Source organism: Vipera berus (assembly GCF_964194415.1).
Source record: "Vipera berus genome assembly, chromosome: 11".
Taxonomy (NCBI): domain Eukaryota; kingdom Metazoa; phylum Chordata; class Lepidosauria; order Squamata; family Viperidae; genus Vipera; species Vipera berus.
The window spans coordinates 3,143,620-3,166,012 of NC_138214.1; the positions used below are offsets into that span (position 1 = coordinate 3,143,620).

General features: G+C 41.1%; 1 protein-coding gene across 1 annotated transcript in view; it reads left to right on the forward strand.

The window, feature by feature from the left end:
* AFF2 (ALF transcription elongation factor 2) overlaps nucleotides 1-22,393 on the forward strand; it is a 217,356-nt gene that overhangs the window by 49,140 nt on the left and 145,823 nt on the right. The window contains exon 2 of the mRNA XM_081336915.1: nucleotides 18,598-18,718. Coding sequence (XP_081193041.1) covers nucleotides 18,598-18,718 — 121 coding nt within the window. The remainder of the gene's footprint in view (nucleotides 1-18,597; nucleotides 18,719-22,393) is intronic.

Below are 22,393 nucleotides of genomic sequence, written 5' to 3' on the forward strand. Positions count from 1 at the left end.
AAGAAAATGCGGAGCTGCTGATTTGTTTTTGTCTCTTGGCCCAATGCATTAACTTCTCTTTCTTCCTCCTTCCCTCTCCCCACCCTTTTTTTTGGTCACCATTAAAGGCCAGTTAACCCAGGGAACAGAATTTTGTCTTTTGTCCCAAAAATCTCTTGGTCTTGTCCCCAAATCTGCCTTTGGGAATATCATCTCAGGAATGGGATCCAAGGTTCTCCCAGGTGCTTATATCTTGATTTGGTTTTCCTTCTAGGTGAATAGCACTTCAGTGATCTCTCTTCTTTGGCTTTTCGTGGAATTATCTCTCTAGAACAGTAAGGATTGGGATCCGTTAGGATGAGTTAGAATGAACTGATCAACCCAAAGGTGCTTTTCCCAAAAGGCAATTGGACTTTCTCAGTTAAAAAAAAAGTCCAAGAAAGTCCAATTGCACCTATGGGATAACCGTGACCTGGATGATTGGGAATCTCCACGATCAACTGATCAGTTAGGATGGACTCGTCGATCCCAAGACACAAAAGTCTTCTCAAGGAAGAAAAGAGATGGGCAGGTTTTGAGGAAACCTAAGCTTCCTAGTCATGTTTTTCACTGGAGAGGAGGATTCAGAAGACTATCCCGTTATCTCAAGCAGTGAGAGAGCCAATGTTTAGATTCAGATCTGATATTCCTGGCAGAACGGTTGGTCTTAATATCACCCTTGATGTGCAGGCCAGATTCAGTCACAGTTTTGTTCCATATAGTATTAACCTTGTGAACTCTCAAGCTTCCTTTTTCTGCTCTGTATTCAAGATGGACAGTGATTAATATTTCTATGTTATTTATATGCAAGAGTGTAGGTTTAAACGTATGTTCTATATAGCATGTTTAAATGTGTGTATACACTTTTGAGAGCAAGCAACAAAATTTCATTTTTAACAGGTGCCCACAGTCAAAAATGACAATAAAGCTTATCTATCTATCAGTCATAGCATGGCAACATAAGTGAGCACCATAACAGGGTGACTTCTGGGGGTCCACAAGAAGTTTCCCAAAAGCCATGACTGAAGCTCACCCTTTTGTTAACAGATGCCACATGTTTTAGACAACTAGGACTTCAGTTGTGTGATCCCCTTGGGTTTTTGACCTTCTGCTCCCTACTTGGTTGTGAACCTCATTTAACAACATAAATTTGGGCCTAAATTGTAGTCATAAGCCAAGGAATACCTGTATAAGGATTTAAGCTGCAGAAAATGTCCTTCTTGATGTTTAGCCAATAAATGTCCTGGCTTTGGGGATAATAATTAATCATTTCCTCATGATAAAGAAGAAATTTGTCTTTTCCTGTGTAAGATTGAGAGTGACTTGGCCAAGACACTCTCAATCTTACATGGGAAAAGACCCGAATACGCCAAGACCTACATACCTGTACCCATGAAAATCTACGAAAATAGATAGGTAGATAGATAGATAGATAGATAGATAGATAGATAGATAGATAGATAGATAGATAGATAGATAGATAGATAGATAGATAGATAGATAGTAGTTGGTTCACATGGTGTGGTAGGATGGAGGGTTTGTTGTCACTGTGTGCTGGGGGGAGAGAGCACGGGGGGAGGCTCAGCTAATCTCAATGTACACATGTACTTTGACAATAAAGGTTTGTTTATTTATTTATAGATAGATAGATAGATAGATAGATAGATAGATAGATAGATAGATAGATAGATAGATAGATAGATAGATAGATAAGGTAGGGAGGAGATGACTTATGTTGAGCAGAAATGAAACATTTGGGTTTTCCCTCTCTTTCTCTCTTCCCAAGTTGTGCCTTCAGGGGCTTTAGTAAGAACAGAATATATAATATATTGAAAAGAAGCAATATATATTCCATTCGTGACTCAATCTTTGGCTTCTCAGTTTCTGAATCATTATGCCGGAGAGATAAATATGGCATTCTCTTCAACCTATTTAAGGCCATTATTCCCGGGTACATAAAATGTGCCAATTAAGATATCCTTCTGTGTATTTGTCTCTTTCACATAAAGAGGGAGAGTTAAAAATATTTGTAGCGGCAAATGCATTGCCATGTTCTGAGAATATTGAATGCGGCCCATTTCACCTTCCCATTTTCTTACAAGTCCACAGGGCAGTGGGACAGGAGGAGCCACGCTCCAGGTGTTGAACCCATGCTCTGCCCATAAAAATCAGCTCCAGCTTGGATTTTTCCACCATATTTTGTCAGGCACACCTGCCTGGGATTGTGACTTTTTAGAAGACTAGTATAGTACTTGTTTTTTGTTCATTCCATTGTTTGTCTATAAGGCTTGTTTAATTTGGTTTTTTTTCCCAACCCAAAGTTTGAAAGTACCTTCTGGTAACATGAGAACAAAAGTTCATGTCTGTCACTTTGGACAGTTGGTCATCTTCTCTAAGAAACCCTTCATGTCCTTGAATGTCACTCTTTTGTCTTCCTTCCTTCCTTCCTTCTTTACTTCCTTCCTTCCTTCCTTCTTTCCTTCCTTCCTTCCTTCCTTCTTTTTCTCTTCTCCTCCCTCCCTCTCTCCCTCCATCTTTCCTCTTCATACTCCTCTTCCTTCCTTCCTTCCTTCCTTCCTTCCTTCCTTCCTTCCTTCCTTTTTCTCTCTTCTCCTCCCTCACTCCCTCTCCACCTGCATAGTAACTTGATGCTTCAAATGAAAGGCAGAATCTGGTCCAAGTTATTGCATGGGATTCTGCACAAAGACTTCTTTATGGTTGGTATGAAAGGTCTGACGTTTTCTCTCTCTAGCTTTGTAGGATAGCCACTACTTATCTAGCCATGTCTAGGGAGATTATTTGGATAGGATCATGGACAGCTCCTGCGATAACTTGGCTTATTGTATTGGTAATATCTGAATTTATTGATGCCCTTGTGCTTTTTCCTAACGTGTTCACCCTCCCGTTCCAAAGCTTAGGCAATAAGTAGCATTTGCAATCCAAAATTAACCGTGGAAAAAGAAACAAAGAAACAAAAAAGAATTCAACGAAGTGAAATGTTACAGCCAAACAAGACCAGCAGTATGTAATTATTTCCCTGTCTCTCACCTTAATATTTATGATTTTAGGGCCACCTTTTTAAAGCAAGCAGGCTCTCCAAGAGGTTTTGAAGCTGAATGTGGTACACAGCTAAATAGATAGATGCTATTACATGCTAATTAAAAAGCGGGAAGAATAAATGCCTAAAGTTAATACAGCAGTATTATTTTAGCACTAAATCATCATCATCATAATGAAAACTAGGGAATGTGGTGGTGGGGATAAAAGGGTTTGGGAAATTATAAACCGAATAATTTTAATATTTTGCAAAGGTTTTCTTTGCCCTTTCGATGAGAAAACCCTGCAGTTCTAATTCACATTCGACAGCCAACATATATCAATAATCCACTGCTGCAAAACGGGTCAACATTTCTCCGTCTAGAGTGGAATTATCTTTCTGTTAGCCACTCCCCGGTTCATCGCACCTCGGAATAATCCACAGTTGTTAATATCTTGATTGATTTAAAACACTGGGATGTAGTAATTGTGGAGATGACCTTGGGAAACAGGAGGAAGAGCTCCAGCCTAGACAACCATCAGCAAAAGGACAATCATCAGTCCACAAAAGGAAAAGGGGTGTGTGGAAGCATCTGAGAAGGGACCTTCCCTACTTTTTAGGAAAGTAAAAGTAAAGGAAGCGAGAAGTGTTTTCAGACTGGCAAGATTCTGTTATTGTAACCTCACAGTAAAGGTAGAGTTAGCACTCATGGTTTGTGCTTCTTGGGTGGGCTATCTTGAAAGGACTAATGTAGATGTAATGTAGATCCCGAGGGTATAAATCTTCCTTACGTGTCTTGGTGTTTTGCACATTTAAGAGGCCGATTGTAGCTTAGGGTTGAACTGTGGAGGTCTTACAGATGTTTCATTACCCAACTAGAGAATGTCATCAGGGTTGGAAGGGAACGGAGGCTAGTGGAATGGTGGTGGCAGTGGTGTTTTTGGTGGTGGTGGAGGAGGAGGAGGAGGAGGAGGGGAGGAGGAGGACAAAGAGGAGGAAGAGGAAGATGACTATGGGGTCCTTGGTGCTGTCTGAGCTTGATTGTTACCCAGTTAAGTGGTATCATTCATGATGTTACCTAGTTCAGTAATAAAATGTCTGCAAGAAAACAGAATAACAGAGTTGGAAGGGACCTTGGAGGTCTTCTAGTCCAACCCCTTATTCAGGCAGGAAACCCTATACCATTTCAGACAAATGGTTCTCTTCTTAAAAACTTCCAGACTTGGAGCATTCACAGCTTCTGGAAGCAAGCCGTTCTACTGGTTAATTGTTCTAGCTGTCAGGAAATTTCTCCTTAGTTCTAGGTTGCTCCTCTCCTTGATGAGTTTCCATCCAACACCCAAGCTCGGAGAGGACCCCACAATTAAGAAAGCTCTTGCTGGTAATGCCAAATCTACATCTGGTGGAATTTAAAGGATCTTTGAGACCAATTCCTTTCCTTTCTAAAGCTCAGCATTTGAAATACATTCATAAGTGGTCCTTCAAAAATCACAGACTCCAGACACCCAGGCTGTGATAGAACTAGCTTTCAATGTGTCAGAAGAATAGTATGCAAGACATCGCTAACAGTGATTTCATTTCCACAGTCTTTGTTCGTGTTCCTTCTGATGGCATTACAAATCTTTGTTTTGACTTGTTTCTTCAATCTTTTTGATAAGCGAAGGCAGATGAATGAAGCCGTCTCATGTGTATTTCTATGTTGTTGCCTTGGTTTTTTTTTGTTATTTATATTTTAAAAGGAAGTCTGCTTGCAGTCGATGTGTGAAAATGAAGCATGGGTGGAAGGGAGAAATGGAATGAAATTCAGATCAGCAATTTCAAAAATACCTCATCCTGATAAGAGCTATTGTTGACTTAAGTGTTCCTCGGAATAAAAATGCCAATTGCCGGGGCCTTGAAGAGGAAATCAGCATGTTCGCGCAAGATGTCAATTCCTAAAGACACAATAACAAGAAGTAGTTGCTACTCAAGATTCGCTATCGAGAGAGATAAGGGGTGTTCCACTAAATTATGATTTGGGGCTTAAAGTCTTGTTTTGTATTAGACGGTATTAAGCGTCATTCTGAGACGATAAAACCGTGCAGTGCATAATACACATTTTTAGCAGCAACCAGAGTACAAGATGTTTTAGGAGGTTGCTGATATTCCCCCGGTGGTACAATTGAGCTAATCTTGGCTGATAACCGTCCTCTGCGTTCAGTTCAGTTCAATTCCGTTTCAGCCCTAAGGTCAGATACAAAGAAAATATTGAATAAAATAAGTACTACATCCTTATGTCTGTATGCATGCATAAGAGAGGAGCATGAATAACAGAGTCTAAAAACAATTACAAACATGGTTCCTAAAATAAACCCAAATAAAATATTAGAAGAGGTTCCCATTCTAAGTAAGGGTAGGGAGTATAGTACAAATGGTAGCCTAGAACTGGACCACTTGAGTGGTTATTTTTGAGTCCTTGTAGCATTAAATAGAAATCGCAGTCCCTACCTGAAAATGGAATTATATTTCAGGATAAATAAAGGTCTGTCTAGAGTCCTTATATAAGGAACAATAGAATAGCAGATGGCCTAAAGTTTCTGTTGAACCGTCACCACATGGACATCACCAAAGATGTATTGGTATCCACTTAAAACATCCAAGAAGGATCGCAGAGGGCATAGCATACAACCTGGCTAAAATGAATATCTTCCAAAATTTTAAAATTGGAATGGATGGTAAATATATGGCTGGAACTATCCTTCCTTCCTTCCTTCCTTCCTTCCTTCCTTCCTTCCTTCCTTCCTTCCTTCCTTCCTTCCTTCATCTATTTTCTTGTATTACCTTGTAATAGCCCCAGCAGACCCATATTTAGCTGTCAGTGAATCAAAAACTGATACAACGTAGTAGTGAGGAACAATTTCCCCACTAGGAATATGTTGAGATGATTGCATGATGTCAATTATCTCATTGATCTTCAAACCCTACGTTTAATAACTGGAAGTATCCTTAAGAGACAGAGATTCTTCTGTTTTCTGCTTAGGCTTCAAACTTCAAGCATTCTTTGTTAATATATTCCTGGGAAGAATGAAAAGAGGGTGAAAAAAAATTCTGTAAAGTCACTTACAGCATCCTTTGGTCTTCCTTCCCGTATAGGTTAATTGAGCAAGTTCCTGCTTCCTTCTTTAGGTTTCATCCTAATGCCTTCTGCATCTGTTTTGCCACTGGAGAGATTTGCCCAGGATTGACCTCCTGACTTGACATGAGCAGAAATCATGAATTAAAACACTGAAAGCATTAAAACAGAGAAATGATGGAGGGGAAACGTGACTCTGCAAGGGTGAAAGCTAATGAAATGCAAATTGTTGTAACAGCAGTTGAGTCACTTAGAGCCACTGAATCTACTTGCTTTGGGCAAAAAAACAACTGCACTGTATATTAAGTTAAATTCCTGATAGACAAGTCAAGGAGATTCTTCCTACCAGCAATAGAAGCCAAAGTGTGTCATAGAAACATAAGGGATATAGCAGTGGTGGGATTCAGCCAGTTCACACCAGTTCAGCCCAGGCCCAGAATGGACTTCCGGAAGTGGCATCCACACAGAGAACCAGTTGTTCACATATTTGAATCCCACCACTGGGATATAAGAAGTTGCCTACTCCTGAATCAGCGCTGTTAATTACCTACTAACCCAATATCAACGTAGGTTCTCAATCATCCAGATAGAGTTGGCTCAAGGTTGTCTGGAGTTTTAAACAACAACAAAAAATAGTCCAGTTGCAATGACTCAACTTCAGACAACCTTCAGACACCCAACCCAATATTGTCTGCATTGACTTAACAAATATCTGGGAAGCTGCTACTCATTGGACATGATTAGACATGTGAAGATCTATAGCCAAGACCAACCTTCCCTTTTTATGCAAACAAAGTCAAATTTTCCCGTAATTGTTAGGAATTGTAATCACCTTGTGGTGTTGACAAGGTCTTTTTTCAAAGCTACCATATAATTAATTAGAGTCACCTTATTCAGGCTTTAGATGTGAGATTTTTCAGGGCTTTCAAATGGTTAAAAACAGTCAGCTTAATTCTCTGTAATGCAGTAAAATTGGATGAACCAGACCTTTAGCTCAAATCTGTCATTTCCTTGTCAGTTGAATTAATTTGATAAACATGGCTTTACTAGGGAATTATGGGAAATGAAGTCCTCACAGCTTCTATTTGCCTAGGTTGAAAAGACCACATTGGAGAAAGGATTTGCATTCACACATCACCAGGATGAAATTTCATGGTGTATGGAAGGGACGCGGTGGCTCAGTGGGTTAGGACACTGAGCTTGTCGATCAGAAGGTCGGCAGTTTGGCGGGTTGAATCCTGAGTGCCGTGTAACAGAGTGAGCGCCTGTTACTCGTCCCAGCTTCTGCCAACCTAGCAGTTCGAAAGCACGTAAAATGCAAGTAGAAAAATAGGGACCACTACGGTGGGAAGGTAACAGCGTTCCGTGCGCCTTTGGCGTCTAGTCATGCTGGCCACATGACCATGGAGACGTCCTCGGACAAGCGCTGGCTCTTTGGCTTTGGAACGGAGACGAGCACTGGCCCCTAGAGTCAGAAACGACTAGCACGCATGTGCGGGGGAACCTTTACCTTTACCTTTATGGAAGGAGAACATGTGACCGAACCCTTTGTGGTACCAATTTTTCAAATGTTGCATTGTTGTTATGATTATAATTATTTAAATTTGTATACAGCTGTCTCCCAGCAATTCTCTGTGATTTGAAACTGTGTGCTATGTTTTAATACATTTTATGAATCAAGGCATTTGAGAGCTGGCAGTGAACTATTATTAACTAAGTCATAATTTAGGAAAGTATACAATCTGGGCCTGTATTTGCATCTATAGGACACTGGAGTAGAATCATCATTCTGACTTTCTTCTTTGACTGGGGAAAAACATTTGCCTATTTTATTTTATTTCATTATTTCATTTCATTTTTTTTAACTTTATTTTATTTTTAAATTTACTATTCAATTTACGGTTACATTTTTCTTTCTGAGTTATTTTCATTTGCTTCGCTGCAAAACCACTCGGGGAGCATTTATGACTGAAGGACAGTCTATAAATATAGTTAATAAACAGTCAAGCTGATGTAGATTTCAACCCAAGTGGGACTTGAATGGTTGAGACTTCTAATAAGTGTCTCTTTGAGACCTCAAAGCAGGCAAACCTTTGGCAGTGTTTCTGTAGCAAAGGGCATATTTTAACCTGCTTGACAATAGTCCTATTGATGGAGAAGTAAAAGTACACAACAGTGGTCCTAATTATAGAAATTGGCTTGCTTACTGTTTCACAGCATATTGTTTCTCAAAATGATTAGTTATTGCTCTGAGTTATCCAGAATTGCTATGAAATAAGATGTTTTATGGGGCTCTGCCCCCTTGATGTCAGACCTGGAAGGCAGAAATTTCTCACAACACAGGTAATTGTGGCATAAATCACAGCCCAATCACTCTGTAATCAGAATAGTCCCATTAAACATATGATAGTTAAACATGAAGGCATAAGGTTTTATTTAAGAAAATAAAAACTAATAGCATCATCGTGAACGTTAATGTGCCACGGGAAACAGCCTGCTGATAATCCCAGTTTGATGGCAAAACTCGGCTGTCTTCCTTTCAGTCAACTTTAACGTTTTCAAAACTGTTCAGGAAAGAAGACAGAAACACCAAGAGAGAGATGAACCCTTTGTGTTCTAATGTTCTCATGGGCACCAGGCTTGCCTGGATAGGACAACTGCCTCTTTGATTGTCACTTCCCAGCAAACCTGCATTTAAATAAAATTGCCTAAGATGAAGAAGCTAGCAAGCTTCTTGGTGGAGCAGTGGGCTAATGCCTCCTTAAGTAACACCAGCTGCCTGCAATTAGTGCAGGTTCGAGTCCCACCAGGCTCAAGGTTGACTCAGCCTTCCATCCTTCCCAGGTAGGTAAAATGAGGACCCAGATTGTTGGGGGCAATAAGCTGACTTTGTAAAATGCCGCTTGGGGTGTGTGTGAAAGCCCTAATAAGCGGGCATATACATAGAATGAAGGCTATTGCTAAGCACATTGATTTGTGCTTCTTAGATTGTAAGCCACCCTGAGTCTTCGGAGAAGGGCGGGATATAAATGGGATTAAAAAAAAGCATACACTGAGATGACTAACCAGGAATCGCTTAATATTCTGAAAAATTTCTCTCCTTTTTTTAAAGTCTGTGACGTGGTGGCCATCACAACATTCAATCTTAGATGTAGGAGAAGATCAGGCAGAGCTGGAGGGCAGAGTTAAGAGTGTCATCAGTCTAGAGTTAGTAGGTTGCCAAAAATGGTCTAAGCTCAACCCCTCTTGAATTCCATCGATCCTTATCTGGTGCCTATTTAGTGTTGAACTTCAGTTGATTCAATTTTTGGCTTGAGCATTAAAGCTTTGCGCTGAAATCTAATGTATGGTCTTGATCCTTTGTAGTTGACATTGCATTCTTAAATGAGGGACACCCAAGCAGGCTATCTGACCTAACTATTCAGACCCCTGGCTTACTGCATGTGTCACATCAATGAAACTGAATAATAGTAAAATAATAACACCCACAATGAATTCAAGAAAGGCAGCTGTTTTGGCCACCACCCATCAACTGTGGGTGCGTGCGTTGAGTTTCTCCAAACCCCAATCCCTCCCTAATTTGCATTTTGGTGGATTTGCAATTTAAACTTCATCCCTTCCTTTCTCCATCTTACTTCCCTCCTTCAGCGGATCGCAAAGCCCCTTTATGTGTCTGTTGGGAGAAAACTTGAAATTCAGCAGACTACTTACTGCTTATCATACTCCACTGCTAAGCTGTAACAAATTTAAGTACACATGTGTGAAATTCATTAGGAAGTCTTGGCACCAGATAAATTACATCCAAGATAAAGGATGAGTATTAAGAGGCTGTGTTAGATAGGCACCCTACTGTGACTCTTAAGGAGAATGTGAAGGCTCTGTGGGGGCAGGGAGAGAGATAAAAATTGAGCTGTGGGTCTGAATTTCTCAGCTTTGAAAAAGATGAATAGATTTTTGCTAATAACAGTAGAGTTCTCATCTTTTCTATATATCCTTCTCAACCCCAGTGTTTTTATTATGGAGAAACCACAGTCCTATAAATGAAAGTGTTGATTGAGCTCTCCCCCCCCAAAGAAAATACACACACAAAAGAACCACAACTCAACACTCTTTAAGGGAGACCCCGGGGAATCAGCAGCCACAATCAGATGTTGTGCAATGGGCTGCCCTTGGTCTTCGCCAATAGCCGAGAAGTGATGGATTGGTGGAAGTACTGGGAATAGGTAACGAATCTGGCCATCCTATGTGGCATTGGGGGTTTTTGATTTTATGGAGCAGAGGCTTTGGAAAATCTGTTTGATCATTCCAATCTTTTGTTTCCCCAAAGAACACTTGAAGTATGGATAATTAGGTTTCATACCCCATGGCACCTTTTCCCTGATAGGTATTTGTGTTAATCTTTGTGCATGATCAGGTAGCCCTTGACTTACAACAGTTTGTTTAGAGACCGTTTGAAGTTACAACGGCACTGAAAAAAGGGGCTTATGACCATTTTTCACACTTATGACTGTTGCAGCATCTCCATGGTCACATGATCAAAACTCAGATGCCTGGCAGCTGGTTCGTATTTATGATGGTTGCAGTGTCCTGGGATCATGTGATCCCCTTTTGCCACTTTCTGACAGTTGATGGGGAAGCCAGATTTACTTAACAACTGTGGCAAGCATATACATAGAATGAAGGCTATTGCTAAGCACATTGATTTGTGCTTCTTAGATTGTAAGCCGCCCTGAGTCTTCGGAGAAGGGCGGGATATAAATGGGATTAAAAAAAAGAAAGAAAGGATGTTAAGATGGGGCAAAATTCACTTAACAAATGTCTCACTTATCATTTGCAAAAGAATTCCCTGGCACCATAAAAGCTTAAAAAAATGTATTGGGGCACAAACTTTCATAGACTGAAGTCAACTGCACTGCTTGACTTCTACTACCTGGAAGGGTTGAACATTGTGGTTTGATGTGCCATGTTAGGTTTACTTCCAGGAAGAGAGATTTGCAATCAATTCTGGAGACCAAAATCTCTTTTGTTTCTCCCTTCTGGAGAATGCCATGTTTTAAGCTGGCTCAGATCAGAGACAAATCAACTCTCGGAAAGCCTACAAAATAACAAATCTGTTAGCCTTTGCAAGAGAAGGGAACTTGATGTACCCTTTCTGGACCTGAGCAGAGAACCTTAAAGTTTTTAATTGTAGTTTGTTTTCTTTTGAAGCAAGTTTCTGGTCTTGTGAAAATAAAGGATGCCCCAGAGCATAATTCCAACCGGTAGTTTTGTGGGACATAACCCACATGTCTTATTCCATTTTTAGTCAGTGAGTATAGTCATTGCTGTGACTGGTATTTAGGAAAGCTGAGCAAGGGAAAAAAATAAAATAAAATCAGACATATGGGTGACATGCCTAGAGAAAAAGCTTTCCGATAACTTCTGAAGCTATTTAATATTTATTTGTGTGTTCATCTTTCTGGTAGACAAAACGACAGTGGCCCAGAGGAAGCCCATAAAACCCTGCTAAATTATCAGTGTCACTCTGAATGAATGAATAACAGAATAGACTCTTAAAATAATGATGTGACCGATAAAGACCTACATGTGCAGTGCCTTAGAGTTGGTGGCATAGGAAACTCTTGTGAAATCTTTCTGTCTCTTCTTCTGGTTTGCTAGAGGTGGCCCAAGCTTTTGACCTTAAAAAACATCAAGCTGGCTGCAAAGGATTTGGCTTTTTCCATCTAGAAATTTGAAATACTTTTTTTCCCCCTAGCCCCGTGATATCTACTAAATGAAATATAAAAGAGTCATTTCCCGCTTAGGGTGGGTTTTTTTAATGTTTTTTTTTTGCATTTGTTCTGAAGGTTAGCTTTAAAGAGAGAAAATTTGCTTCCAATAGCCATTATGATGCTTCTACTGTTTGAGCTGAATAAAACATTAGGAAAGGACACGGTATGCTCATTTCACTGGCCTGGGTCTGTTTGAACTATACAAGGGGAAGATTCCTGTTTTGAAAGCAGACACCGTATCAAAATATCCTTTTATAGGATTCTTCTGAGTACACCCGGTGATGGTCTTTGAAGTTCTACAGATCCACGAGAGGGCAGTTCTTAAAAGAAACCATAGGAACAAATCAGAGTAACTGGGAGAGCTTATCTTATAGGGTGCGATGTCTAGAATGTTGGTGTGAGGCTTGGTGCCCCTCCAAATGTACATTCTACTTAAGGCAGCATAACAGTGACGTGCATCTAAGATGTGAACAAGAAATGAGTCAGGAGTTCTCCATTTTTTAAGAGCTGGTTGGTATTTTTTCAATCCTCTTCAGAAGAACAGAGTTGGAAGGGACCTTGAGATCTTCTAATCCAACCTCCTGCTCAGGCAGGAAAACCCTATACCATTTCAGACAAATGGTTGTCCAATCTCTTCCTAAACATCTCCAGTCTTGGAGCACCCACAACTTCTGGAGGCAAGTTGCTCCACTGATTAATTGTTCTAATTGTAGGAAATTTCTCCTTAGTTCTAGAATGCTTCTCTCCTTGATTGGTTTCCATCTGTTGCTTCTTGTCCTGCCTTCGGGTGCTTTGGAGAAGAGGTTGAAACTCGGATTCACCCCTGGGAGATGTTCATCTTTGTTTTGGAATAACAGTTTGTGCAAATGCGGTAACTAGACTTAAAACTGAACATTCAAACATCCCTAACCAGAGCCATGAACTCTGTATCACTTTGCGCAACAAATTTCTGCCATGCTGAAAAAGTCCCTTCTTTTATATATTTTGCCAGCCTTCCTTGGCACAGTTATTCTTCATTGAACTTAGATTGCTGTTGGTTGAGGTCCAATCTGATTAACCAAATTTTTCATGGCTGATATTGGATGATGTTGTCACGTCAAATGAAAGATCACCCTGCCGCCTGGTCTTATTGTGTAGGCTCACCCGAGCAACTCATTCAGAAAGAGAAGTCAGTGGTAACCCCAAAACAAGCATCAGAACAGCCAGGTTCCCCATGAAAAAAAAAATCTTTCCGCTATCAGAATATTTAGTTTTTATTTATTTTATTTATTTTAATTCCATTTATATCCCGCCCTTCTCCGAAGACTCAGGGCGGCTTACAAGCTTAGCAGTAGCCTTCATTCTATGTATATGCCTGCTTATTAGGGCTTTCACACACACACCCAAGCGGCATTATTACAAAGTCAGCTTAATTGCCCCCAACAATCTGGGTCCTCATTTTACCTACCTCGGAAGGATGGAAGGCTGAGTCAACCTTGAGCCTGGTGGGACGCGAACCTGCACTAATTGCAGGCAGCTGGTGTTACTTAAGGAGGCATTAGCCCACTGCTCCACCAAGGCTCTAAGTTGAGATTTTGAAACCAAAACCATCTTTGGTCCAGGTTGTTGCCCCTTTTGAATTCTAGAAGCTGAAGTCCCCTCAGATCTGGAAGGTGCCCAGTTAGGTGTAGCTGATTTAAACTGAGTTTTCTTTGGCACCACGATCAACTTGAGTAATCCAATAAGATCTCCCTCCAATGTTCTTTTGAACCTTCCTAGTGATTTTTCTCTCCTGCCTTTTGTTCTGCAGTGGAAAGAAAGGTGTGTGTGTGCCTCTCAGGAACCCTCAAGGACGTGACTTTGGGGTGCCCTCTGCCCTTGGGGGGCGGGCTTCTTGGTTGGCATACAAACTTGTCTGCATCCGGCAAAGTTGTGCTATGCAGATAAAGAGTTCTCTGTAATTAGAAAGCGGCAGGGGGCATAACAAGAGGCTAAATACATAGCTGTGGTTTTAATTAGACAGCACTTCAAATTAGTAATTGCGTCTTCTGTGAGAAACCGGTGACTTTGTACACTGCAAAAGCCCAATGGCTGCGTGGCTTATTCCTCATTATAGCGCGCTGTGTGAATCCTTCAGTATGTTGGCCTGCTGAGCTGAAAAGGCTGGTATTGAGATACGGTTATTTTCTTTGGCCAGGAAGGGCTGGAATGAGATTAAATTCATCCCCAGCAGAGACGCAGGGATATATTGTTCTTTGCTACCTGCATGTGGCCGTATCTAGAAGGTGAATTAAATCCAGCCATAAATCAAGGACTCTCCCTCTCTCTCTCTCTCTCTTTGCTTGGCCTACTTTACAAGGCTGTTGTTGGACATAGGTCATCCTGAACTCATCCTGAACTCCTGGGTGTATCACGCAACAGCAAAGTAACTAAGGCCCTAGGAACATGGATTTTTGTGTGCGAGCGTACCAAAGGAAATATATCTATATATATTTATGTATATGTATATATTTATGGCTCAGTGGGTTAGGACGCTGAGCTTGTCGATCGGAAGGTCGGCAGTTTGGCGGGTCGAATCCCGAGTGCCGCGTAACAGAGTGAGCGCCTGTTACTCGCCCCAGCTTCTGCCAACCTAGCAGTTCGAAAGCACGTAAAAATGCAAGTAGAAAAATAGGGACCACTCCGGTGGGAAGGTAACAGCGTTCCGTGCGCCTTTGGCGTCTAGTCATGCCGGCCACATGACCACGGAGACGTCCTCGGACAAGCGCTGGCTCTTCGGCTTGGAAACGGAGATGAGCACCGGCCCCTAGAGTCGGAAACGACTAGCACGCATGTGCGGGGGAACCTTTACCTTTACCTTTATATGTATATATTTATGTATATGTATATGTATATGTATACGTATATGTTCACTGGAGAAGAGCCTAATGCTGGGAAAGATCGAGGGCAATAGAAGAAGGGGACGACAGAGAATGAGGTGGCTGGATGGAGTCACTGAAGCAGGAGGCGTGAGCTTAAAGGGACTCCAGAAGATGGTAGAGGACAGGAAGGCCTGGAGGAACATTGTCCATAGGGTCGCGATGGGTCGGACACGACTTCGCAACTAACAACAACAACAACAACATACGTATATGTATATGTATATGTATATGTATATATTTATGTATATGTATATGTATATACATATACATACATACACACACACACACACACACACACACACACAAACATATATATCTATATATGGTTTTCCGCTTGAGATTTGATTGGCCCCCAACTCTGCTGGTCTTCCGGAAAGTGCTTTAAGACCTGGCTGGAGGCCCAGGGCTGGGGATCAGGAAGTCAGTGAAGTTTAAGTGCTTTATCATTACTTGGAGGTATTTTATTCTTGGCTGCTATTTTGTTTTCTTTGGCTTAGGCTGTGGTCCATTTGATACAGTTATTTATATTGTTGTTCAAATCCTAAAGTCTTCTCAGCGGTCTCAGCCCTTTGGGTAGGCCCCATCAGGAACCGTGCTTCTCAGGAAGACGTGAAGAAGTCTACTTTATTAATCTTGCAGGTCAGCACAATTCAAAACAAGATGCTGAGGTCCTGGAAAGAGTGCAGAGAAGAGCAACAAAGATGATCAGGGGTCTGGAGGCTAAATCATCTGATGAACGATTGAGGGAACAAGGCTTGCCTAGTCTAACAAAGAGGAAGATTAGGGGGTGGGGGAAAACGTACTCACTGTCTTCCGGTACTTGTGGGGCTGATCCTCCGAAGCATCAGAAGGCAGGACAACAAGTAATAGATGGAGGCTTGCTAAAGAGTGGCTCAACCTAGAAACAAGGACAAATTCTCTGACAGTGAAAATAATTAACTAATGGAATAAGTTGCTCCCTGCCTTGTGGAGTTGTGGTGTTCCATCACCAGAGGTCTTCAAATACAGACCGGACAGTCATTTGACTGAGGCAGCACAAGGTCCCCTACCTTGAGAAGAGGGATGGATAAGATGACCTCTAAGGCCCCTTCCAGCTTTCTGATTCTATGTCCTATGTAAATCTGTGTCTCCCTTCTCTCTTATAGCTCAGAGAGCTGGGCAGGGTCCATCCTAAACCTCTTATTAATACCATTTAGCTACTGAGCATGTAAGCAATGCTTCTGTCCTCATTGTTTACATAATGAGCCAATGAATATTGGCTTCAAGGTGGCTTCCCTGGCTTCCTACAGCCACCATGAGCCCCTTGGATAAAAGAGGCAACCATGCAAACTTTTTTTTTAAAAAAAAACACCTTGCTCTGGAACTCAGGACTTGAGAAAAGCAAAGACTTGTGCATGTGGTTACATGCTTCAACTCATTCTGCTGTTTCCTCCTAAACTTGTCCACTGCTTACAAAATGCCCAATCCCAGAGGCCAGCTATCTGTTTTCTCTCTGCAAGAATGATTTGGTCAAGAAGATCTCAGCTTCCATAAATCAAGACGAGATTGCAGAAGGCAAGCAGATGGTGAATGATCTTGGCAGTGTCCAAGATAATTCAGCTAAACCCTCACTTGGGAAGGAGAAAGGGAATGTAAAATTTTGAAATCAAGTTACCCGTTTGTTTTCTTTTCCTAGACAGAAATGCTCAGACCAATGTTGACTAATCTTTTTTTTTTAAAAAAAAATACTGATTTACAGCTACAGCTGTTGTATCACATTTACTATATTTCTACGTTACCTAAAAGGGCAGATTGTAATTATCCACATTGATTTGAGCAATTACAGGGCTTCATTTTTATTAATCCTTTTTAAAAACTTACTAGGAAATAGTAAATGCTATATTGCTTGTTAACTATATAATTATGTTTTAATAATGAGTTATGTCAGGCTGCATTAGGGTGGTGGAATTTAATTAAACATGCGAACAGTAGCAATACAAGGGATCTTTTTTAAAAAAAAATATAAAAATAAAAAATAAAATCAAACTGTTAAAATATTCTGGATAAATAAATTTCTCTTATTAAAGTGGCTGATCTGTACACAGCCTCCGGTCCTGCCATTACAGATACGTTTAGCTCCAATTCCACTAATATGATGGCTTAGGAAAGATACCATGTTGACTTCATAGACCATCTTCATTGCCTTCTGTTGGTTTAGGGTGCTTGACCATCTAAAGCAGGGGTCTTCAAACTCAGCCCTTTTATGACTCATGGACTTCAACTCCCAGAATTCCTCAGCCAGCATGCCTGGCTGAGGAATTCTGGGGGTTGAAGTCATGAGTCATGAAAGGGCCAAGTTTGAAGACCCCTGATCTAAAGAAGTGACTGGATTCAGAGCTCATGCTAAGCCATGTTTTATTGAACCAGACCATGAACCCAACCTTAAACCAACCATGTTAATACAATATATGATCCAGGAATCATAGCATCATAGCATCACTGGAAATGACCCTGGAGGTCATCTAGTCCAATCCTTTGGCCAAGGCAGGAGTCTTTATACCATTCCTGGACCAATGGTTGTCCGATCTTTTCTGGATTGATGATGGAGCACCACAACTTCTGGAGGAAAGCTGTTCCACTGATGAATCATTCTCACTGTAAGGAAATTCCTCCTTAGTTCCAGATTGGATGTCCCTCTGAGGAGTTCCTACCCATTGCTTCCTGCCCTGCCCTCAAGTGAGAAGAGCCATTATTTAGTCTCCAGTCCCCTGATCATCTTTGTTGCTCTTCTCTGCACTCTTTCTAGGGCCTCAGCATCTGTTTTGTATCATGGCAACCAGAACTGGACAGAGTGTTGCAAACGTGGTCTCACCAATGCAATATAGAACGGTACTACCATGTCTCATGTTCTTGATGCTATCCCTCTGTCAATGCAACCCAGGACTGCGCTGTCATTATTTTCGGCAGCTGTAACACACTGCTGGTTCATACTTAAGTGGTTGTCCACCAAGACACCAAGACCCCTCTCACGGGCTCCACTGTTAAGCCAGGAACTGCCTATCCTATATCTTTACGTCTGTTTTTTTCCAGCCTAAGTAGAGAACCTTACCTTTTTTCAACACTGAATTGCATTTTTTTGGATAGGATCATGGCCAGTATTTCAGAAACAACACAAACTAATCTGCTTTGTTCCCTCCCTTGATCAAATTTTATTAATGGAGGGTTGTCGGGTTGCGGCTTGGAACTTTATAGATGTGTGTTTTGGATGGGGATGTGACCATTCCTCCCTATCCCTGATTTTTCAGTGCCTTCCCTTAGAAGGAAAGGAAGGAGTGAAAGGTTTCGTAGAGCATTTCAGCCTTGGATAACCTGGGAAATGTTGCCAGCATAAACAGCACGAGAGTCAGTGAACTTCTAGACCACCACGTTGGATTTGGCTCAGTGTGTTGAGTGACACAAGAGAGTTCAGCTGCAGCAGTCTCTAGATCTTCCGAATGGCTTCAATAAATAATCTGGAATATTCTAATGACACTAGGATGGGCATCTGAGTTGGAAAAATATTGGGCCATTATTTTTGCTTTGTGTGTGGGTGTGTGTGTTAAGGCCTTCTAGAATTAAACTGCTCTTTATCTTTAAATTTCTCAAATGTTCAAAATCTTTCACGGTCTGTTTCCTGTTTTTATAGTTTCCAGTAAATTTCAAGAGTGAACAGACATTTTCTTAGTTTTAGGTAAATGCTTAACCATTTATCTCTTTTTCCCCCCAAAAAAATATATGCAGTCACTATGAACAAGATCGGAGCGCACTTAAGAGGAAGGAATGGGAGCGGAGAAACCAAGAAGTCCAGCAGGATGAAGACCTCTTTGCATCTGGCTTTAATCTCTTTGGAGAACCATACAAGGTACGTCAACGCTGGAAGCAAAGTTTGACATTCATTGAGTTGGAAAAGCAACTTCTTCCTTCTCCTGCTCATTGTATCTTGGCCCCAAGGAGAAGATTCTCCTGCAAGTAATAGGCAAAAAGCCCACAAGGTGGGATGTTGGCCAATGTTGAGAGATTGTTTTCTCCAACCTGATATCTTCAGTGATGTTGGACACCCATTGTAAGTATGTGAGCCAAGAAGAATGGGAAGACTTCTAAAGTCCAGCTCTGCAGTTTTATGTATATGTTCACATACACATCATTAGATAATAATATCCTGCCCTCTGTCTAAATCAATGTTTGTCAACCTTGGCAGCTTTGAGATGTGTGGACTTCAACTCTGGTGAATTTTGAGAGCTGAAAACTGCCGAGGTTGAGAAACACTTCTAAATTACAGGTAGTTCTTGACTTACAATCATTTGTATAGCGACCGTTTGACGTTACAACAGTACTAGATAGATAGATAGATAGATAGATAGATAGATAGATAGATAGATAGATAGATAGATAGATAGATAGATAGATAGATGATAGATAGATAGATAGATAGATAGATAGATAGATAGATAGATAGATAGATAGATAAGGTAGGGAGGAGATGACTTATGTATAGCGACCGTTTGACGTTACAACAGTACTGAAATAGATAGATAGATAGATAGATAGATAGATAGATAGATAGATAGATAGATAGATAGATGATAGATAGATAGATAGATAGATAGATAGATAGATAGATAGATAGATAGATATAGATAGACAGACAGACAGACAGACAGAGAGAGAGACACCTCCACCCATGGCAGAGACCATATACCATTCTGGACAAATGGCTGTCCAATCTCTTCTTGAAAGCCTCCAGGTTGAACATAATAACCAGGTGGAACATGTTGCTTGGCCCCCATCTACTTGGTGGCATTTTGGTTGACTTCCACAAAGATCTTGCTTTAGAATGGATCGCTCCTCCCTGCTGACTAACATGACCATCTCTGTTTTTTTCATTTATGAACCAAACCTTCAAGTAAATTTCTCTACATCAGTCAAAGACACGGCCCTGTGTGTCCTTGTGACAGCAATTCTGCCAGGATAAATTGGACGCTTTCCCATTTCTTTCTCTTTTTCAGAAATCCCCATCAATTGAAAACCTGCAAAGGTAATTCTTTGGAGAAGAATAATTCTGAGTCACAGCCACCTGTCCAGCCTCTTTGCACGAGTGCTGCCTCAGCATCTCTGCAAGGCTGGCTAGAGAGGAGAAGAACAAGTGAAGAAGTGTTTGGCCTCCTCCCTCCCTGCCCCACTTCCCTGACACAATGAGATCTCCTTGTGTTAAGTGAGGAGGGGGAGTGAGTCAAAGCTGGGTTGGGTCATTGTTCATTGTGTGTTGGGTAGATGAAGGTGGGCCCACTACAAAGACTTGATTCTTGAGTAAAACAGAATGCACTTTTTGGCCCCCAAAATGTCCTCCTTAAGCTTTTCTTTAAAGAAAGAAAGAAATATAGCCACCCATGTGCACCAAACAAAACACTGCTTCTTCATGCGGTATGATTCTTTGCTTTACACAATTGATTACATTTCTAAATATTTGCTTCAGGGTGCATTTTCTTGATTACAACCTTGTGACGGAAACATTTCTTTTTAAAAAAGAAAAAAGAAAGACCTACAGATATCATGTTTCTTTCTCCAATCTGCTCCCATCTTCTCCTTTCCAAAACTTTATATTCCAACAGAAACATAGCGGTGCAAACAATATACAGTTCCAAACAAAAGGATCATCTAATCATCCCGACAAGCATCAGAGCTGAGACCAAGCAAAGCAGTGCCTTTTTTTTTCATGCAACTCATGAACCGACTACAGAAACCTTCGTTCCTGTGGTCTACTCATGAGGAGCAGCTATCCAGAGTGCAGATGAGCGATCTCACCATCTCTCCTTTACCTGGAGAGATAGGGCCAGCCAGAGATTACTGTCCAGCTGCTCATCTCCATCACAAAGCTCCTTCGGGGACATCTCATTCTCCATGAATCCTCACCAGAAGCCCAAAAGTGCTTGAATTGTTCTACAGGATCCACAGCTAGACATTATCCTCCAGCATCTTGAGAGAAGATAGCAATAGCGCCGAGGCTTATATACCACTTCACGCTGCTTTACACACACACCCCTCAAAGTGGTTTACAGAGTCAGCATCTTGCCCCCAACAATCTGGGTCCTCATTTTACCAACCTTGGAAGGCTGAGTCAACCTTGAGCCAGTGAGAATCGAACTGCTGGCATTTGGCAGCAGAATTAACTTGTAATACTGCATTCTAGCCACTGCACCATCATGGCTTTTTGATGCTTGGAAGATGCAGCTGCTACACACACAGCTCTTTCTTTCATCTCTTCCCCACTATGCCCATCATCCTTGACAAATGTCTCGCGAGTCAATTGCCAAATATTAGGGGTTGTTCCTTTATGATTGTCCTGTAGAAATGGGATGTATTCTAAGGAAGCCAACTTCCTTCTGATGCCCAATAGCCAAAGAATGGTTGGAGTAAGGCTTAATTATCTTATTTCCCTTGTTTACAAAACCCAACAAAGATGCATAAGATATATTTCCATCGTACCTGGAGGAACCTATTCCTTTGAGGAATGATGTGTCAAATAGTTTTTGGAAGACTGCTTTCCTTTTTTCCTCTACCATCTCTTAAAAGTGGAGTTTCTTCTGGTAAATTGTCATCTTTCTTTTACCGCCACAGTTGCACCAATTGCTCAAATGTAGTTTTCTTGCTCATCTGAACAGCAACCATGTGCCACAGGTATTATCTGTAGACAAATGTCCCACCTTTTAAATGGCCTTTCAGAAAAGGAGAGGGGGGGAAAAAGAGAAGCCGCAGAAATTGAGTAAGAAGTACGCAGGGGATGAAAACACAATAATGCCAGAAATGAGTCAGAATTTGCCTAATAATTGCTGTGCTTTACAGAAAGTGACTGTGAATCATTGATTTGCAAAAACACATGCTGTGTGGTTCCAGAAAATAAAGGCAACTGAGTTTTGCAAATACAGCTGACAACTGTATTTATATCTTTCTTTGATGTTTTTTTAAAAGCTCTCCTGAACGCTCATTTTGAAAGAAATTATTAAGTAACCAAGCTGGACGCAGGCCAAAAAAGCACCCAGAATCAAATCTTAGTAGTCCAGGGCAACTCAGAACAACAAAAAAAGGACACTTGAAACTATTATTCATCACAATGCGGTAGAAGAAGTTGGTTGGCAATTACTTGGACCCCCGCTGTTTTTACAGAATAGAAAGCATGAGCGCTCTGCAGCATTTCCCAGCAATTGTCTCTTCCTTCTTAGTTGATAACTCAAAGATTCTCGGTGAGCTAGTAGGCAGTGCTTCCCCGTTGGGGAGTAGATGATCATTTTGAACCTGCCAGGCTGATTGGCTGGTTGACATTGGGGCCAAAATACTATTTTCAAGGAGTGACATCTCCATTTTTAAACATCAAGTCCATACCCAAACAGACAAATTGCCATCTTCCTGGTGACTACATCCCATAGCCATAGTGATAGAGAGGGAAAGAAACTGTTTGATTTATTACTGCATTTTTATCTTTCCTTATTTCCTTATAAATCATGTTTATGACTTAAGTGGAAGAAAGTGTCTGCCCAAAGTC